The sequence below is a fragment of the Lasioglossum baleicum genome, chromosome 10 (assembly GCF_051020765.1).
Source record: "Lasioglossum baleicum chromosome 10, iyLasBale1, whole genome shotgun sequence".
In the NCBI taxonomy this organism is placed as follows: domain Eukaryota; kingdom Metazoa; phylum Arthropoda; class Insecta; order Hymenoptera; family Halictidae; genus Lasioglossum; species Lasioglossum baleicum.
Genome location: NC_134938.1, coordinates 8,058,074 through 8,077,553, shown reverse-complemented (window position 1 = coordinate 8,077,553; position 19,480 = coordinate 8,058,074). Strand labels below are relative to the sequence as shown.

General features: G+C 35.8%; 4 protein-coding genes across 11 annotated transcripts; 3 read left to right on the top strand and 1 right to left on the bottom strand.

Moving 5' to 3' along the window:
* Positions 1-345: 345 nt before the first annotated feature.
* LOC143212842 (uncharacterized) lies at positions 346-9,050 on the top strand. Of its 7 annotated transcripts, none has more exons than XM_076432074.1 (12): positions 346-540; positions 1,577-1,640; positions 1,912-2,114; positions 2,209-2,276; positions 2,396-2,473; positions 4,254-4,720; positions 5,543-5,699; positions 6,282-6,449; positions 6,644-7,138; positions 7,287-7,422; positions 7,499-7,724; positions 7,799-9,050. In XM_076432074.1, exons 2-12 carry the CDS (start codon positions 1,615-1,617, stop codon positions 8,364-8,366), a joined length of 2,592 nt encoding a protein of 863 aa, XP_076288189.1. In that variant the 5' UTR covers positions 346-540; positions 1,577-1,614; the 3' UTR covers positions 8,367-9,050. The 7 variants fall into 7 exon arrangements, with proteins under 7 accessions (XP_076288189.1, XP_076288187.1, XP_076288186.1 ...); XM_076432072.1 differs by having other exon boundaries at positions 5,540-5,699; XM_076432071.1 differs by having other exon boundaries at positions 2,209-2,282.
* Positions 9,051-9,196: 146 nt separating this feature from the next.
* Positions 9,197-11,137, top strand: LOC143212848 (uncharacterized). 2 transcript variants are annotated; one of them, XM_076432087.1, is made up of 4 exons: positions 9,197-9,765; positions 9,847-10,346; positions 10,429-10,620; positions 10,686-11,137. In XM_076432087.1, the coding sequence occupies exons 1-4, from the start codon at positions 9,512-9,514 to the stop codon at positions 10,931-10,933; spliced, it is 1,194 nt and encodes a 397-aa protein (XP_076288202.1). In that variant the 5' UTR covers positions 9,197-9,511; the 3' UTR covers positions 10,934-11,137. The 2 variants fall into 2 exon arrangements, with proteins under 2 accessions (XP_076288202.1, XP_076288201.1); XM_076432086.1 differs by having other exon boundaries at positions 9,197-10,346.
* LOC143212561 (uncharacterized) lies at positions 10,695-14,357 on the bottom strand. The gene is made up of 3 exons (XM_076431470.1): positions 14,304-14,357; positions 13,611-13,656; positions 10,695-13,488 (listed from the first exon to the last, which is right to left on the bottom strand). The coding sequence occupies exons 1-3, from the start codon at positions 14,355-14,357 to the stop codon at positions 11,210-11,212; spliced, it is 2,379 nt and encodes a 792-aa protein (XP_076287585.1). The 3' UTR covers positions 10,695-11,209.
* A 1,230-nt stretch (positions 14,358-15,587) lies between these two features.
* LOC143212850 (uncharacterized) lies at positions 15,588-17,909 on the top strand. The gene is made up of 4 exons (XM_076432089.1): positions 15,588-15,914; positions 16,363-16,584; positions 16,740-16,946; positions 17,016-17,909. The coding sequence occupies exons 1-4, from the start codon at positions 15,770-15,772 to the stop codon at positions 17,165-17,167; spliced, it is 726 nt and encodes a 241-aa protein (XP_076288204.1). The 5' UTR covers positions 15,588-15,769; the 3' UTR covers positions 17,168-17,909.
* Positions 17,910-19,480: the final 1,571 nt, after the last annotated feature.

The following is a 19,480-nucleotide window of genomic DNA, read 5'->3' as shown; positions in this document are numbered from 1 at the left end:
TATTTCATTTTCTACAATAATAATTAACTTTGATACTCGATTTCAATTACTTTTTAATGAAAACGAGATAAGACTTATATATATATATATATATTTAGTATTTATGCTATATTCGTTGAAATTCTTTAAATGACGATCGATTCAGGATGTGCATATGTATAACGTGGTTCAAGTTCAATAGATCTGAATAGTAAGGACGAGTAAAATATTAAATGTACACCGGAGAGAATAAATTTATTAACGATTATTAATCACTGTATTTTTTATTATGTAAGATCAATAAATGAATACATTGTTGAAACATATATATACTGTGTGTAAAATACGGTGGTAACACAACTTCCGGTTCTATTCCATCATTCCCGGCGATCGAAGAACTCGGAAGAAGAGTGACGCCACAGCCCAAGGGAAAGACGACATTTTACCAGTATCGCGCGTCCACGGCATGTGTAAGAAATTTTACGCAAAGTACATCAAGTTTACTAATCGAAATTTCTTCGAATCGCGTCTCGTGAAAGAAAATTGACACGTCTCGATCAGGTAAGCATCTTGGAATTCTCGAGTACACGTTTTTCCTAGATAAGTGGTTATTCCGAAATTTGATTTTCGAGTGGAGTCATTCGTTTTAAGAAATACATAGTAAACGAACAGTTATTGATTATGCCAATAGAAACACAGATGATTTTCTTCGATATATTCTAGATTTTTACTTAGAAACACACGCAACATATTTGATCGTAAATTCAAGCATACACGGATCACAAGTGTATGCCGGAATGGTATGCGTGCAATAGACATGTAAGCATCAATGAAAAAATTTCATTTATATGTATTATTCCTCTCCGATACAAATGTATTTCTTTACAATGCAACAGTAACATTAATCGCTACTGTTTGCATATATTTCTTGATACGATAGAGACACTTGTTTAGTTGTTTCGATATTTTATGTTGTAAATAATGCACGAAAGGGATGATATTACGTGATTATTGAACAATATTCTACGTATTTTATAGATTGCTGGATCATTGGAATTTTATTGTCAATAAAAAAGTTTCAACGTATGTGTATTATTCCTTTCTGATAAAGAAGTATTTCTTTACAAAGCACTGTTTTTATGTATTTCTTGATACGACAGAGACACTTGTTTATTTAGTTGTTTCGATATTTTATATCGTAAATAATTCACGAAAGGAATGATCACTTGTGAGAAAATAGTGCTAAATAATCACAGAATTCAGAGTATTTCAAATTTTGTAAATGTTAAAATGTTATTTTCAGTGGTAGTAGTCCTTATAGATCTGAAATAAATCAAAATTGTACTAAATTCTGTGGAATTTTATTTTCTAGCATTTTTTAAACATTTTTTGAAGTGCATTAAGATGCGCAGTCAAGGCAATGATTTTGCATATTTGATCAATTACATTATTGAACAACAATGCTGTCACATTCTACGCATTTTATAGATTGTTGAATCATTGCAATTTTATTGTCTCCGATCATAGAAAATATAGATAATGAAATTGTTAGTATATCATGTTTAATGTCTTGATAATTCCTGTTTTCTCTATACAGACTTTTTGCACCTAATCTGACATCCACAAGTCGTAATTATGAGTTACAGCTATATTAAATCCAGGTTGGTAACAGTGTAAAGCATATACATATAGCTAAATTTTCTAGTTATAAGAGAATAAGATTATTTTTTCTTTTCTTATACTGTTGTTATCAAATTAATTTCATTATATAAATTCGAATTTGAAAGCTGAATGATATATTTCTTGATGTTAATTTATCCTACTGTTGTGATCAAATTAATTTTAAAGGGTAACCTTTAAAAGCTGAATGATATATTTCTTGATTTTACTATATTACAAGACAATATATCTTATATATATATTTCTTTTTAGTTCTAGTATGAGTTCTCGTGGACGGGGGTTCGGTTCACGGGGAGGTAGTTCTTATAGAGGAAGAGGTGGTGGCAGCGGAAATGAATGGAACAGTGGTTCAACGGGAGGATACATATCTAGTAGAGGAGTTTATTCCTCTTCTAGAGGAGGGAGATTTAAATATTCGACTACTAGTTACGATTCTCGTTCGAAATATAACACTGGTTAGTTCTAATTTATCATTTTATAATTAAACACAAACACTAGCCTCGAACAAACAGGATTATTCAATATTATCCATACTTGTATTCCCAATAGGTGGATCAGAAAGATACTCGAGTAGAGGAGGAAGAGGTGAACATTCGAACAGTTATAAAAGACCCAGGGTATGTGTATGTATAAATTTTGATTGCGGAATTCCTGTTACTGTCGTGAAATCAAATGTTTAAAACACTCCGCGACAATACTAATACTCACCGTAAGACATATACGTTCTTTGTTTCAGGATTCTTACTCTGGTAGAGACGAGCACAGATCGTCCAGTGATTCGACCCGTAAAAGGATGAGAAGCGATTCTTATCAGGTATGTACGCTGTAAAATGAACGCAGAAACGTTATTGTTTATGAGACATACTTCAAATACATATTAGTCTACATTGTTCGAATCTCCTGCAGTGCTGTGGTCAAGAACTATTTTTCATCTTGAAAGTCCTGTTTCACAGAGAATTTTGCAATTTTTTTGTAACCACTTAGTACGAACAAACGATGGTCCTGAAAGACTTTTATCGAGGAGACTAAAAACCACGTAGTTTCGAATCGTTACGCGTTTCATGTGAAAAAGCATTTTTCAGGACACTCGTCTATATACATATTAAAAAAAAAAACAAAAAAAAATTATTTTGAAGTAGTAGGCAAGGCATTCATAAGTCGTCATACTTTCCTTTCAAGCGACGAGCCAACGGCTACTTGAACACCCATTCTTTTTGCGTTGGGACACTACTGGTGGAACACTGCGAAAACATCACATAATTAAAAAAAAAGATGAAATACACCTAGATGGTACTTATGTTGTTGCCTGCACGCAGTTGCATTATAATATCGAGAACAACCTGCAAAATATCAGAATGAACAGATGGATAGATAAAAATACATATACGTATATATATATACATATAAAAGCATGACTTTCAAAGTACTGACGTTACATCTATATTGTTCTTTCTGTACGGCAGTATGTGCGACTGAACCAATTTCCTGCACAATGCAGAATCAGTCATAGAGCTGTTGACAAGCATCGCTGCATTGCCACACCGCACAAATTTCTAACAAATCGCTGCGTCACGCAGTTTTCCAAATTACATCAGTTCCGAAATGTTCATTGGGAGGAAAAGAAAAATCAATTGTCAGTAATATCAGAATAATCGTAGACCTTTCCAATCTAACGAACCTGCAGTATCCTGTGTTATAATTCAGTTAACGATGACTGGGAGAGATCACACTTTTTTACATCTATGTAATCATTCTGCCTTGTACACACAGGGTAGACTTCGATACTAAAATACATGCTGGAAAGCTTTGCACAGCAGCGGAGATACACAAAGTATTTTTCCATCGTGTACCTTATCCCTAAAGAAAAAACTGTACAAGGAATACGTGTATTAGAACTACAATTTTATTAGCTTTAGTTGGTTTTCTGGTCCATCAGATATATACATATATATATATAGAGCAATTATACGAATAAGCCACTTTACGTACATGAGTATCATTCAAATTGGAAAGGTCTATCAGCGATTAACCCAGAATTACGCAGAATTCAATTTATTCGATACCTTCGAGGAAGTGAAATAAAAAAAAAGCGCTGGTCATAGCTACTATTCAGAGATCATGTCAGCCAACGAAAACGGCAAGGACACTGTTAAATGTTTTTCGAAAAAAAAAGTAAAGATCCTTTTTACATAACAAAATAAGATCGAGCGGTATTTATATTTGAAATAATGAGAGATCGAACATAACGGTAGGTGCTTTTCAATTGTAGGGAAAAAAGTAAAAAAAAAATGTATTTCGGTGATCCAACGGGAATGGGTGTAGTGACCGTAACGATGCAAAAGTTGGATGATTTTGTACTAGACGATTGGCACTGTAATGAGAGGTGTATAAGGGAGTGCGAGAGAATGGATAAGATGGAATTAGAGAAAAGAGTATAAAAGCGTATGAAGGATAATAATGATAGGAGGGAAAACAAAGATAGGGAGAAATGTATCTAGAGTCAAAATAGAAAAAAAAATAATAAGAAAGAGAGAAGGGCAGGAAAGAGAGAAAAGATGCATTGGGAAGGAGCACAATTGAATTTGATTTGGCAGGGTGGAGGTAGCGGTAGCGGCTCACAGAGGTATTCTTCGTCGTATGGTGGCTCGTCTGCGTCAACACCTTATGACGACAATAAGGGATCGTCATCCTCGGCCGTGTATGAGGACAAGAGACAGAGCGAGCGAGCCTCGTCATACCACCGCTCAGAGGACCGTCATTCAGCATCACGGAGCTATGCACCTCCACCACCCCCTCGGATTAGCGAAATGGCACCTCCGACACAAAGATATAACTCGAGCCGAGGGCGAATATCGCATCAAAGCTCAAATTACAGAGGTCGCATTTCAACACGCGGCAGCGGAAGAGGGGGTGGATTCCATCGCATGAGCTCTCGATCGGACGTCGTCATGGCTCGCAAGCGTACTCTGCACTCACTCGACAATCGACGCAAGCTGCTAGGATCGCGATCGCGAGACTACATCCAGCGTGTGCGCATGACAACTACCAAAATGCGCAGGAGGTAATTAATTAATAAATCACTTACCAACTGCAATACCGTCCTAGTAGCCTGCTTGCTTAATTTGTCAGTAAATGAACTGACTATAATCCGACTATATGACATGAGTGTCGAAAGACGATGATAGACATATAAAAAGTTATAAAAAAATATAAAAAACCTGGTAACAGAAAAAATATATATATATACATACATAAAAAAGTAATTATAAATTGTCATAATAATAAATAAATAATAATTATAAAAAAAAACATGACACAAATGATCGCACGAAATACCAAATATTCTACTGTCGAGAGGCAAAACTTTTCGCAGGGTTCTAATAAAGAGGGAATTGATAATTCTGATACGCATAGATAACCAATATGTGTGTGTGTGTATCGATCGAAACACAGTGTAATTAATTTTGATATGAGAACTACTATAATACTTGTACTTTACGAGATCATTACGTTTGTCATTCTTACACATAGCGGTGACTAAAAAAAAAACAGTATAAAAACGAGCGTATAAGAACGTTGTTTCTTAGATGTATTTTAAGATGCGCGAAAATGCGAAAGACATATAAAAGTAAGAGCACAATATAAATGCGATGCAAAAAGGCTGAATAGTTAAAGACCTTTATTGCAATACGAAATGCATTTCATTCATATCTAAATGGGGGATAACAGAAACAAAGTATAAAAGTAATATATCGCGAATATTTACCGTATGTCGACTAAGACAAAAAAAGTTTTGGTCGACGATATAATGAAAGACAAAGGAACCAGAACAAAATGAAGGGAAATAATGTAAGTCAAAACAAAATTGCTGTGTCATTAGTAGCGGTACTACTAGGCTATCCGGAAGTAAAAAGGAGTCAGGATCAGGAACCAGCATGAAGGACAAGGATAGAGAGATGACCAAAGCTATTAACGCTGAATTTTCCGATGACGATGAAGAGGATGATGATAATAAAAGTAATTGGGATGACGACGAAAAGGTAACTCCACAACATTCCTATTAGCTATTTTTACAGGATGCAAAAAATGATTGATCATGGCGGAATGAACCTACACTCCCGTCCATAAATCACCGGACACTTACTTGTCTTCAACAAAATGGTAATTAAAGGATAAAAGCTTGCAGCTTGATTTCATTGTTTTATTTTGACTAGATGTTGGATATAAATGTTGGAAAAAAAGAGATTGAGAAATTGTGGGATGATTATGGACAGTTCTAGAATCCAAATTATACAAATTTTCCCACTGAAATGTAAAAAAATTAGAAAAAATAAAAATACAGGATATTTAAAAATTTAGTAAGTACCATGTCTGCATCCAAATTTGAATAAGTGTCCGGTGACTTATGGATGGGAGTGTACATCCTAGGATCAGTAGGCATATGCAATGAACATAGTTGTGCGACGAGTGCATTTCGAAATGTAGATCAGAGGTGTAGATTCGCCTCTTGATGCCACGACGTATCATTTTTATATATCCTGTACACTCCTCCGCGTTGTGTGTAACATAATACAAGCTATCAACGGCAATACTTACTATAATGTTGAACAACATTAATTCAGCCACATGAACGTGACGATGAGGAGGAGGAGGAGGAAGAGGAGGAGGAGAAAAAGAAAAAAGACGACAAACGAAAGAAAGAGAAACAGGAGCGGGAAAGACAAAATACCGAAGATGAAGAGGAAAAAGACGATGAAGTGAAAGAAGATGAGGATGATCATAAGCACGAGGTATGTTGAACGCTATACAGAGTAGCATTAATACAGGTTTTATGTGAACAAATTTACGATCGATATAACGAAATATTTAGCTATACAGAGTATATTGAATTTCACAATATCTTAATTGAAATAACCTGTTTTTAAAAGACAATATGAGTATTTCCTTTACACGGCAAGTTTTTTTTTATTATGTGTGTCGTCAGGATGACGAAGACGATGGTGACGATGAGGAAAGAGACGATAATGATAAAACTGATCATGGCCGAACTACTGGTTCCGATGAACTACCTAGTAGGAGAGATGGAAGGAAGTTCATTAAATTGACTTGTCCACATTGCGCTCACCGTAGCGTCACATTTAAAGAATACTCGCTACATTTGTACTCGGGCCGTCATAGCGCAGCTATGAGACGAATCGCATCACGACACAAGGCAACTCTGACACGGATGCGGGTTTTGCAACGACAAGAACAACGACGTGTCGAGGCTCGTGATGCAGTGCGCGGCACTTTACCATCGCGTACCATGTTCTGTCCCATTTGTAAACTGAATTATAGGTCGTTGAAAGCGGTACATCAATTGTCAGAGTCTCATCGTCAAATGAAACGATTCCTCACGCCATTCTGCAGAGTATGTCGTATACAATTCCGATCACCGATGCTTTTTGAAACTCACATGTGCTCTCTGGATCACATTAAGGTATCGTTTTTATAGTATGGAATCTATACTCTATACTCTACTCTACTCTATTCTATAGTATATCTAGTTCTCCACATGGATGTGATGCAACCTGCATTGTTTCATCACCTTGATAAATTAACAAATCCTATATCTATTATATTCTCAGAGGAAAAGTGCATTGAAAGAGAGAATGAATGCTGGAAACGGCGAAGCAGAAGCCGACTCCAGCGGACCCGAGGAAGATGACAAAGAAGTCAATCTTGATAATTTCATGACTTTGGATTCTGTAGGTGATGTTGACGGTATGTACTTGATGTACTTGATTGTGATTATTGACTTGGTTGTACTTGATGTATGTTCTAAGAATATTACTTTCAGCAGAGGACGAAGAATCTCCAGAAAAGAAGAAAGAAAAACTGGAAAACGAAGGTACGAATGAGGCAGAGAAGAAACCCAAGAGTAAACAGATGATCAAGGTTGGAGCCGAATATATAAAACGCGTCGAGGTTCAATTCTGTGAACTATGCAAGACTTATTTACCACGAAGTGAAAACAACGAAAGAGCGATAGCGCTTCATTGCTCGACGAGAAGTCATCTTAAACGGTATAAATTCGGAGATGAATTTTTTATAAATTTTCCCAGCTCACGCAATTATTGATATGAATTATTTTATGTAGGTATGTACGTGATAACGATGATAAGGCATTGCGAAGACAAGCGGAAAGAATACATCTACAAACATCATCGTCTGCTAACACAACTTCCGCACCAAATACTGTAAATACCACCGAAAACATTAAATCGCCAAGTAGCTCTGAGCCACCGTCTGCAAATAATTCATTAGTGGTTACTACACCCGATGCCACGAACGCTACGGAATCTGGTAAACCAGTTGAACAGAAAGGAAACGTTTCTGAACCCGATAAGCCTATTAAGAATGAGAGCAAGAATGGACAGGCTGAAGAAGAGGATGATGATCATGATCTTTATCATGGCGACAGTGCTGATAAATTGTGGGACGACGTCGACAAAGATTTAGGCGACATTTTGAGGGAAACAGAGGCGGGAGGTAAATCCAGCGACGATGAAGATTCTCGTTACGATCGGTTTCGTAATTCTGATAAGAAACTACAACATCCTGGGAAAGATAAAGAAAGAGACAACGAGAAAAATGAGATAGACGAGAAGGAGAACATTAAGAAACAGGAAGTGAAAGTAGTGAAACTTGAGAAAATAGATATGTAAAGTCCAAGAATTATTAGTACGTCTCAATCATATCCATATATGGTATATATATGTATGTATTTTATTATTTTCCTACAAACAAGGTGTGCAAAACATCGTAAACGTTAGCTGTAGAGAAGTTTTGCGATCGTTATTTCATACTGCAGCATTATTTTATACAAAGTCTAAAGTATAACTACTTTAAATAATATTAACAAACGAAAGTGTGAATCAGTTGATGGACTTCGTGTTCCCATGAATTTCTTGTACATATAAGTGAATTGTAGAGAATTTTAAGTTCGGTGATCGTTTATCATTAACACGTTTTACAGAGTTGTAAAACAGAAAAAATTCATAATGGAGTTGTTAAATTTTAGGTTTCGCGTATATGAGATATTGGATATGCTTGAAATGTACGGTAAACGCTGTAAACTTCACAATGTTCAATTCCTTTGTAATTCAAGAAGTCACCATTTAAGTATATTTAGTGACGCTAATGTTAACAATAACTGTAAAGGAAATTATTCGTATAAGCATCCTAAGTATAGTTGTGTAAAAGTAGCGATTATTTGTGCATCAAAATATATTTGGTGAAACTCTTTGGAGAATTATAAGTGTCGATTTTTAATTCTTAATGTAAATGGACGTATAATAAATTCGCTAAACTTATCACGTATAAATAATTACAATAAATACTATTATACAGAGATCTCGGTATTCGGTTTTCTCTTACGTATACTGTTCATTCTTCGATCCAATAAAATGTTTATTACAAATGTTTGCGTTTCACCATAGACAACTCGGTCTTTATAAATTTCTGCGAAACCATAAGAAAAATTCAGAGATCGATTTCTTCGAACTTACCTTCATATTTTTTACTTTTAAGTATTTTCGCAAGGTGGCATATAATTATCGAGTATCGGAGATTTCCCTTCTGCAAGTATTCGCATATTCAAATGATTCAAACTCGTCAATTTTTTAATAATATGGTACAGCATAAAAACATTTATTAATTATATCTTTGTATAATGTACCAAAAGTATAGATGATATAAACTACAAACTGGTCACGTACATTGTATTGGTTGCTGACAGTGATTGTTAGCATCCTACATCGTTAGGCTTAACCTTAGATTTCGTTTCAAACTAATCGTTTTCGTTCACCAAATGACAAATACAGCTACAATGTTGTCAATTGGTCAATATCCTGACACATGTCCGGAAGATGTTACTAACAATTGTACAAACGTAACAGTTCCCAGTATTCCAGATAGTTGTAACGAATCAAAGACATTAGGTGATTTACAATGCTTTGTTTGCGATGCAGTTATTCAAGGACGTCATTATGCATTGGCTACTTGTAGAACACAAACGTCCAGGTCTAGAGTAATAGAGAAACTTGGAGAACTAGTTGGCGAAAGGTATTACGTTGTATTTTTATTTATATTTTTGAATTGCACACTTCGTTTATTCATGTTTAATATCTTCTTTACGTACCACAGATATATGGTAGTGATATCAGAAGATGACGTTATCTGTAGAAGTTGTGCCAATCGTATTAACACGCTCGATAGACTCGAAGTCGAGATGATTACTCTGCGCGATAATGTACTAAGATTTTTGGAGCGGAAGTATTCCTTAGAGGAAGGAGAGCTTCTCGACATTAACGAGAAACAAAAACGTTCTCAGCCACCGCAGGTCACGAAATGTAAAGGTCAACCTGTAGCCAATCACCAGTTCCGACAAAGAGACATTGCCTTACCTTCCTACGTTAACGAAGACATCAAAAATAAGAAAAGTAATATTTGGTTGCAATGCGATAAGTGCCAATACACCACTCTTCATAATTCGTTTATGGTGCATCATGTTAGAGAACATATTATACAGAAAGTAGTCTGCGATAAGTGTGGTATACAATTTTTTGGAAATCAGCAAGAATCCCATAATTGCGATCTAAAGAAACACACAACTGACCAAAATGGGAATCAAAATGGACATTCAGGTTTCTCTAAATGTTTACTTTTATAGTAGCAGTGATTCGATTCCCTGTGACTTATTAACGTAGGGTAATAAATGTTTTACAGAATTATGTATGAAAAATATCAGCGAGACGGTGATGGATATTCCAATCCTAGACAAATCTATGCAGCCTAGCCTACCAATGATGACAATCAGCGCATACTCAGAGCCACAAATGTCAAATCACAATGAGAACATACCTGTTATAAGATTATCAAATTCAGAACACTTACCCATTCAAAACATTTTAGCTTCTGGTAAGAATTCCCTTTAAAACGACATTCGAATAAAACCTATTTTTCATTATGAACATTGACGATAGATAATGGTACACCTGGACAGCCGTTATACGTACGCGTTTTGCAACCGATTGAAATCAATGAAACACCCATGCAGTCCACAATGGTAGCTATACCAAACTCCGACTCGGATTTATCCATAAAGCTGAAAGACAGCTCAGGAAAGCAAGTTCTGACGTTGACGGAAGATGGGAATTTGGAAATGACAGAAGTGGCATGTTGGAATGACATACATCCATCGGAGCCACGATCTAACATAACGTTTCAGTGATATGAATTCGAACACAGTTTTTATTTACTCATTTTTATTAATGCAACAAGTAACAATTTACTTACAACATAAAATAACGTATAATGTTTCGTTTCAACCAAGCTTGTATCAGTTTTCAGCAGGTCAGTTGTTTGTTTGTTTCATTAAGAATTTAATGCTAAAAATTGCTACTGTTCTTTCTTGATTAAAAATTATTTTGTTTAATTGTTCAATGGTTTCTCCGTTTTTGGCGTTGTTGATCCATCGCAGATGATATGAAAAGCATGCGTTCGATATTTAACCGAATAAGTCAGCAATACCGTCTATAATGTCTCCAGCGATATCACCACCTGTTTTCGCAGCGTCAGCTACACCATTTCCAATAGTGTTGGCCACATTGCCGGCGATATCACCACCTGTTTTCGCAGCGTCGCTTATACCGTTTCCTACATCTTGGGCCAAACCACCAACGACTTGGCTACCAGCTTTCGCAGTGTCGTTTACGCCGTCTCCAATATCATGGGCCAAGTTACCAATGGCATGGCTGCCAGCGTTCACAGCGTTGTTTACGCCGTCTCCAATACCATGGGCCACGCTACCAATGATTTGGCTGCTGGCATTTAAAGCGTCGTTCAAGCCATCTCCAACGCTATGGGCCAAGTTGCCAACGATCTGGTTACCTACAGTGGCAGCATCTTTCAATCCATTTCCAATACCACGAGCCAAGCCGGCAACGACATGAGATCCTGCGTTGACAGCGTCCTTCACACCGTCGTTAAGACCATGAGCCAAGTTACCAGCAAAATCAGCACTTGCGTTCACAGCGTCCTTTATACCGTCTCCAACAGTGTGAGCCGTGTCCTGCAATCCTTTGGCAACATGGCTCGCGACACCTTGAGCTAGTCCGACCGCACCCTGGAAGACATTATGAATACCATTTGAAATACCGGCGGTGATGTTCTGAGCGGTAGACTCAGCACCCTTTAGCAAATCGCCAGCCTCGTCCGCAACGTGACCAGCAAAGTCTGCGATGTTATGGTTCAAACTAGAGGCTATATTCGCAGCGTCGTTCAAAGCGTTCTGCGTGACGTTGTGCACATCGCTCAAAATGTTCTGAGTCACATTTTGAAGGTTCTCGATCGCTTTCGGGATACCGTTCAGAACACTGCTAACTCCAGCCTCTGTGATGTTCTTCAGGTTGTCGAAGATGTTCTTAGTATTGTTCCTCACATCGCCAATCACGTTCTTCAGACCGTTTTCTAAATTACCCATAGTCTTGTTAACATTGTCGGCAATCTCCTCGATATTCTTTATCACGGCTTCCTTGACTTTATCGGCGTCGGTGGTGATGTTACCAATAACGTCCTTCACGTTTTGCAGCTGCCCTTTAATGTCGTTCTTGATGTCGCCTACTATTTTGGAAACATTCTCCTCGGCATTCTTGATTTCGCGTTCAACTGCCTGCGTTACGTTTTGGAGGAGTTCATTGCCTTTTTCATTCAAGTTTTGGATGTTCTTCTGGATGGTGTCAGCGATTTTCTGTGCAGTTTGGATGGCGTTGTCTATGTTCTTTGAGATGTCCTCCTGGGTTTTGTTGACTAGGTCGGCAGCTCCAGAAACGATCTTGCCGATTTCGCTTGCAGCAGCCTTTGTGGTGTTCTTGATGGCCTCCACGGTCGCGTTGGCGATCTTGGAAAGCTCGTTCTTAGTATCAGCAACAACTTTGCTAATTTCCTTAATGTCGTCCTTTACGCGGCCGGCGATCTTGTCAGCTTCGTTTTCAATGTTTTTTATCGTTTCATTGATGAGGCCCTTCGTTTGGTCGATGATGTTAGTAACATTCTGTTTGATTCCTTCGATTGCATTCTTAATGTCGCCAATAACGGAGCCCATGACCGCTTGGGTTTCATTCCTAGTTTTGTCTAAGTTCTGTTTTACTTGTTCTATGACACCAGCAACGTCCTTCTCCGCATCCTGTGTTAGATTTGAAGCAGTCTTCAGAGCATTCTGCAAGGCTTTCTCCGCGTTTTGTGATACGTTTTTGAAGATCTCAGCCGCGTTATTTTGCACCTGAATTATAGATTTCGTTAAATCAGCGTTGGCTTTCTCCAAACCTTCGGTACCGTTCTTGATGAGATTTGCTATTTTTTGGTTGATGTCCTTGATAACGCCGGATGTGTCATTGCTCGCAGTAGCAACGCCGTCTTTGATCTTGTCTGCCAATGCGACCAAGTCGGCCTTAGCCAGATTGATCTGGTTCTGGGTGATGTTCTTCGCTTCGGCTAAGACCTTAGCTGTTCCATTGTGGATTTCCTGAAGAGACTTCTCCAGCAAATTTGCCGCGTCACCCACGACACCATGGGTCGTGTTTTGGATGTCTGAGACTATTTGCGTTACATTGCTCGCAACCTGTGCAGCCTCGTCAGCGGCTGCCTTCATTTGTAGTTCGACAGCATGTTCGGCGGATTCGATGATTTTCTGCAGGCTTGCAAAAACATCTTGGCTGGAGTTGCTGTTCTCGTTGTTCTTGCCAGAGTTTCCGGCATTCTGTGCGAATAATATGATTGTAAGCGATTCTTTAACGATGTTTACGTTTTAATGAAAACCTTTGTTAGTCGAACGAATCCTATTACTTTAATCATTTTAATTGGACGTTAAACAGTTTATTCTGTACGATGGCAAAGATATCAGTTTATACTTACGGAAGCAGCAGGCTTAGTTGCGTTCTCGGTTACTGGTGCAGCCTGTAGACAATTAATTAATTAAAATTCATGTTTCGTTGTACACTCCCGTCCATAAATACACCGGACACTTATACTATTCCAGCTTGATTTTATTGTTTTATTTTGATTAGACTTGTTGGAAAAAAAAGATTGAGAAATTGTGGGAAACTTATGGACCGTTCTAGAAGCCAAATTGGAAAACAATTACCCCACTTACATTTTTAAAAAATTTAGAAAATATAAGTAATAATAATTAAAATTTTTAAAATATATAGGATATTTTTATTTCATATTATAGGTCCTGTGTAATAACAAAAAATTTGCATCCAAATTTGAATAAGTGTCCGGTAACTTATGGACGGAAGAATTGCGACAAACCGGAGCGACATAAAAATCGATTTTCTTTCTTAATATGTTCAGTGAGTCGAAAATAATATAATAGTATTTTTAAATTCGTCTGATGTATTTAATGTTTTGTTATAAATGCATAAAATCCACTGTCTACTTATAAGTTCGTATTTTTCAGTAGAATACGCACATTTTTTAAAAAGATAAGTAAACGATGACTTGAAGAGCACAATTGAGGACATTTATATGCGAAAACGAGTTCAAAAATATTTGTAAAATTTAGAATATTGTAAAATACAAAGGTACAACGTATACGTTACCAGAATAGCTGCTACGCCAAAGATGACGAAGATTGGTAAAACTCGGAAGATCATTTTCGGCTTGTGCTCTGCTCCGGCTAGCTATGACAAGCTATTGATGATGTGTGCTGTATTTCGGATTTGCCAGACTTTTATATGGGCCAGATCTGTTGTGGATGACAACTGTATCAATAACATGTCTTAGTATACCAAATCGGCGAGGTTTGTTTGAATAATATTCGTATCACATGTGTTCGTTACCACAAAGTACAAGTTATGCGACTATCTAATGCAAATTTGTAACTCATTAACTCGATCTTGGTTGGGAAACAATTAAGCAGAGTAAATAACGATTGTATGATCGTGTTACATGAAAGATCTCTTGACTCGAATAAGAAATATAAATTAATAAAATTTATCAAGGATTGCCAATTGTCGTATCTTTACTACTATAATTTCAATTTATTCCATTAATTGCTCTTTCACTATAAAAATTAAACGATGATGACTACCGACGATATTGTTTACGCGGTAACAATAAAACTTTGTCTTGGCGAATAATGATTATTGTTTTAATGGTTACTGGTAGCCAAAACAATTTTAGTCATTTGTAATAGCTATTCAGAACAAAAATTTGTTAGATAAATGTATTAACTCTTATACTATAACCAGACTGCGGATGTTCATGCAATTTTCAATTTTTATAGACAAATTTTAAGACAGTGGAATCCAATAAACATTTATTTTCAGTTGTAGTAGCTTTTGTAGATCTGTAATAAATAAAAATGGTACTAATTTCTATTGAATTCTATGTTCTAGCATTTTTTGAAAATTTTCAGATGCTATACAAATGCATAAAGATCCGCAGTCTAACTATAACTTTTAAATTTTGTAGTAAATAAGAGCGGTATTTTTTAAATTTTGCGACGCATGCGCCCGGTTTCAAACTTTTGAAACTCCCGCAATTTTTACGATGTCTAGAATGTTCCTCCACGTATTCTTTCGAGAAGAATTGTAGAAATCCCTTTTAAAAAAAATGATTTTTTATTCCCAAGAAAAACGAATATTCTATGAAATATTAAATTTTATCTACTGTTTGAAATGTCATTGTCAAGTGCAGTACCATGTATACTGTATTGTGTATAGTGTACATCAGGGCAGTTCACATGAATTTCTTTTAAACGAAGTGGAATGTAAACTTAAAAAATGATATCAATTAGAGCTGTAAACATACGAGACATAAAGAGTGATAATGATATAATTGGATATAATCATGGTTATTAGGATTTTAATACACATTCATACACATTTAGTGTGCTCAGCTTCAGCTCAGCTTCAAGGATTAGTAATCTTTATTTATTTTGTTGGCAGCACTGCGCGTTCAAACTGGTTCAAACTTGAATGGAGATCCTAGTAAACACCTTTTGCCGAAACCGTTATAGTTTTTTGGGAGAAGCGTTTGCGAGTTTTGTTGTATAAATAACAAAATGACGAAGAAAGATCTGCAGTGTGACATTTTGCATATTTTTCAGAACAGGGACTTTTCTGTGTTACAAAGTTTGGTGTCTTATTTGTATAATTATCATGCGAATATTGCCGCCAATGTAGACACTGCGATTCATTATGAAAATGGTACAATTGTAATTTTACAGTATTCGGTGTATTACATTGATGAAACATGTGTAATCACGTAATAATTGATAAGTCATTGGAGTCTTCCCTCTCGAACCTATTCACGGTTATCATAAAGTAAACATCAAGTCGTATGTTCAAATCGAATCGTCGCGTCCTTTTGTAATGCTTATGCAAATTTCTAGTTATTTAATCTTGATCTGGCAATCGGTTTTTGTGTAAATATATACATAACGTTTATATATAACACGCGGGTCATTTGAAAAGTTCACGGATTCGTCCGTAAATGACAATGATATTAAAAATTTTATTGTTTCATCTCGAGCGACGTTTATTTCATACATAACCTTAAGGATGAAAATTGTATGTTTTTATTCTGAAGCCGCGAACTTTTCAAATGACTTCAAATGTGAAACATTTTTGTAACTTAAATTTGCGATCTGTTTAGAGAGTAAAAAGGAAAGGGCGTTGAGATTGAATCAAATATCGGAATCACAACAAAAAATCGCAAGATTGAAATCCGAGACTGATGAAACAAGATTAGAGCTTAAAAAAGTGGACAAGAGAATTGCAAATGCATCTAAACAGAGTGCAATATTGACAGAGAAAGTGGACAATGCTAAAACAAAAAGGGATAACATGTCTTTGGAAATAATTGATTTAAATCAAGGTATTTAAAAAGTGTCTTTGTATTTAGTATAGATCATTTTGTTTTGTTTGATCGATATAAGTATTCACATTTCAATTTGTAAATGAAATGGAGAATATGCTGCATTAATAAAGGTTTCAATGTATTGATTTTAAACGATGCTTGACATTTTCCAGAAAGGGAAAAATGTACGGAAAACAAGATCTTGAAATGGAACGCAATTAAACACGCGTGTTATATTTATAAAGAGCATCTAGACATCCGTATATCCTTACTCGAACCCAAAGAACATGAGCGTGTGCAAATTTCATTTTTCATACACAATGTTGATTTGAATGATAAGTATTTTGTATGCTTAACCAATTCTAACGATCACTGGAAAGGTATTTGATTTTTCATTACTAAAGTTCTTGTAATACTCGTGAGAAGAAAGTAAAATAAAATATTTTCAGTGGAAGAGATTCGACCAACACTGAAGAAAGAACACTTCAATGATTTTAAAGGGATCATTAGTTCTTCCGGAGAGTTAGAAATTGTAGATATTACAGCATTTCTTTATAAATTGAGACACACTTTTGTTAAGAATTATTTAAATGCAAAGTAATGTTAAGTTATAATATAATATTAGTATTAGATGTATATTACTCGTTCCTCCATTTTTGAAAATGAAATGGTATATAAGTTTACAACGGTGTTAAAACTCTTTGTTATAAGATTAAAGCCTTTATTAATAAAAACTAAGATATCTAAAACGTCTGTTACATGTATAGAGTTTGTAGTGCTAGATGTCGCAGGCTTAACACAATTAGTATCTTATTAAAATATAATATTTATCATTAGTATAATCATTTTCTGGTATTATTACATAGAATTAATCGTGTCGCTCGTTTTGACATACTACCTGCCTACAGTTCATGTCAGAAACAGTAAACTGCTAATCACAGTGTGGATAAATTACTTAGGTACTAAAATTGCAAACAGGTTTCCATTCGATTTCTATTTTATATATGGCACCTATAGAGATATATTTGTAATTATACCTGTTTTTATAGACACGCCAGAATAAAACGTTGTTCAGAGTAGAAGAATCATCAAGTCTGCTTGGAACTGAAATATTTTATAATTTTAAATACGTGTCTTGCTTATTCGCCAAAACAAATGTTATAAATATCGTTCAGTACTCAACAATTTCTTTCTTACTTCTCGCAGTGCTTAGAATGCGCTTAATTAAAAATACTTAGCTGATAAATTATTTTGATTTCGAGTCCTAGCTAATTATGTAGCCAGCAGTCGGCGTCAACGATTGTTTTCTCACATTTATATATATATATATATATATATATATATATATATATATATATATATATATAAAAAGAATTATAAATAATTGAAAAATGACATACAAAAAGGAAGATGAAGAAAGTGTAGCACTATCAATATGTTTTAATCATAATTTCGTCGACCTTGTTCGGTATTGTACTTTGCTCGGAGAACTTCGGCAAAACTGTACCTTATTGTATAACGTCGTAATCAGATTGCGAATGTTCATAAATTTTAATATTAACAGTAAACGCAAACAATGGAAAGGTTCATTCTAAAATTGAATTGTAATTGTAAAAGAAGAATTTCATTCGTTCGACGATAATCGAAATTTCCTAAACGAAGTGCTATAGCATTCGCAGTCTGTGAATAGTTTACCATCGATCGGGAATCGAATTCTCTTTATTCATGGCTCGTGTTACGTTCATTGAAACCGCTAACATAGTTTACGCACGAAACATTGGCGCGCCTTACTGGTACATGGAAAGGGCCAATTGATTATGTATGCATAGAAGCACGTTGATAACAATTCGTCCCTATTGGTACGAGTTAACGAGAGGGTCAATTGATCGCCCACTGCCAATCAGGCCATATCGCGTACACACCATAAGTTAACAGATTTCACTTACACTATTGACCTGACCGATCGTTCATTTACTCGATCATTCAGGAATTTAATTAATGATCGAAGCGCCGATGGGAATCGATGGATTACTATGATGTGAAGAACGCGTTAGCCGTGCTTACATTGTTGGTAACGGTCGGCCTTGATACGATTATTAATCTAGCAAAATCACTTTCCATTAATTAGCTATTAATAGCTCCATTTTGACCACCGATTTTAGCAATAATCAGAACAGGTCAACTTCATTTTCACAATGGCGCAACGTTTCTTCGTGTTCGGTATTTTCCGTCATCTTTCTTATTAATGCTATTTATATTTCTTGGAGTTTCATTCATTTATTTCTTGGAAATTAACGTTCAAAGAATTTTTATCGTTCCTCGGAAAGTCGAATACTGACGTAATGTACAGAAAACTTTGAAAAACTTAATTCAATATAACTCAATCGAAAAGAAAGATGATGTTATGCGTTCATCGATGTTCATTGAAGTTGTCACCTATATTATTATCTTATTATATATATATATATATATATATATATATATATATATATATATATATATTATAATCGTACGCTAGATCTCAGTCGTATCATCCGATAATATTCTGACGAATAATCTAAATGCGATCGATGCATGAAGATTATGGTAACGCGATACATCGCGCAAGCGTTATGGATAATACTTCGAAGCATGATTAACGATGATCTACGATGATTGGTTAATGACGATCTCCACGAAATCATATGCCGTTTCTTTAACGCGACCATGTTATTCAGAATAAAAAGTAGGCGGAAATGAATGGTGTACGCGAGTTCGAGTTCAAAGAGAACGCGCGTCTACCGGAAATAGGGAGCCTATGGCGTTTTGAGACGTGTGGTCCGACATGTTCGAGAAGATACCTTCAGAGATTTTAACTCGAAATGTATATATACAATCGATTCAATCTTCGTTTCTGAAACTTCTTGTAGTGTTC

What these genes read in the sequence shown, in the direction of transcription:
- LOC143212561 (XM_076431470.1), bottom strand. Translation starts at nt 14,357, where the DNA reads ATGATCTTCCGAGTTTTACCAATCTTCGTCATCTTTGGCGTAGCAGCT. An exon ending in TTGGCGTAGCAGCTATTCTG is followed by an intron (nt 13,657 to 14,303) that starts GTAACGTATACG and finishes AATTGTCTACAG; the next exon opens with GCTGCACCAGTAACCGAGAA. An exon ending in TAAGCCTGCTGCTTCCGTAA is followed by an intron (nt 13,489 to 13,610) that starts GTATAAACTGAT and finishes ACATCGTTAAAG; the next exon opens with AATCGCTTACAATCATATTA.
- LOC143212842 (XM_076432068.1), top strand. Translation starts at nt 1,615, where the DNA reads ATGAGTTACAGCTATATTAAATCCAG. An exon ending in TCGTTCGAAATATAACACTG is followed by an intron (nt 2,115 to 2,208) that starts GTTAGTTCTAAT and finishes TATTCCCAATAG; the next exon opens with GTGGATCAGAAAGATACTCG. An exon ending in AGGATGATCATAAGCACGAG is followed by an intron (nt 6,450 to 6,643) that starts GTATGTTGAACG and finishes GTGTGTCGTCAG; the next exon opens with GATGACGAAGACGATGGTGA.
- LOC143212848 (XM_076432086.1), top strand. Translation starts at nt 9,512, where the DNA reads ATGACAAATACAGCTACAATGTTGTCAATTGGTCAATATCCTGACACA. An exon ending in GAATCAAAATGGACATTCAG is followed by an intron (nt 10,347 to 10,428) that starts GTTTCTCTAAAT and finishes AATGTTTTACAG; the next exon opens with AATTATGTATGAAAAATATC. An exon ending in TCAAAACATTTTAGCTTCTG is followed by an intron (nt 10,621 to 10,685) that starts GTAAGAATTCCC and finishes CATTGACGATAG; the next exon opens with ATAATGGTACACCTGGACAG.
- LOC143212850 (XM_076432089.1), top strand. Translation starts at nt 15,770, where the DNA reads ATGACGAAGAAAGATCTGCAGTGTGACATTTTGCATATTTTTCAGAAC. An exon ending in TGCGATTCATTATGAAAATG is followed by an intron (nt 15,915 to 16,362) that starts GTACAATTGTAA and finishes CGATCTGTTTAG; the next exon opens with AGAGTAAAAAGGAAAGGGCG. An exon ending in TTCTAACGATCACTGGAAAG is followed by an intron (nt 16,947 to 17,015) that starts GTATTTGATTTT and finishes AAATATTTTCAG; the next exon opens with TGGAAGAGATTCGACCAACA.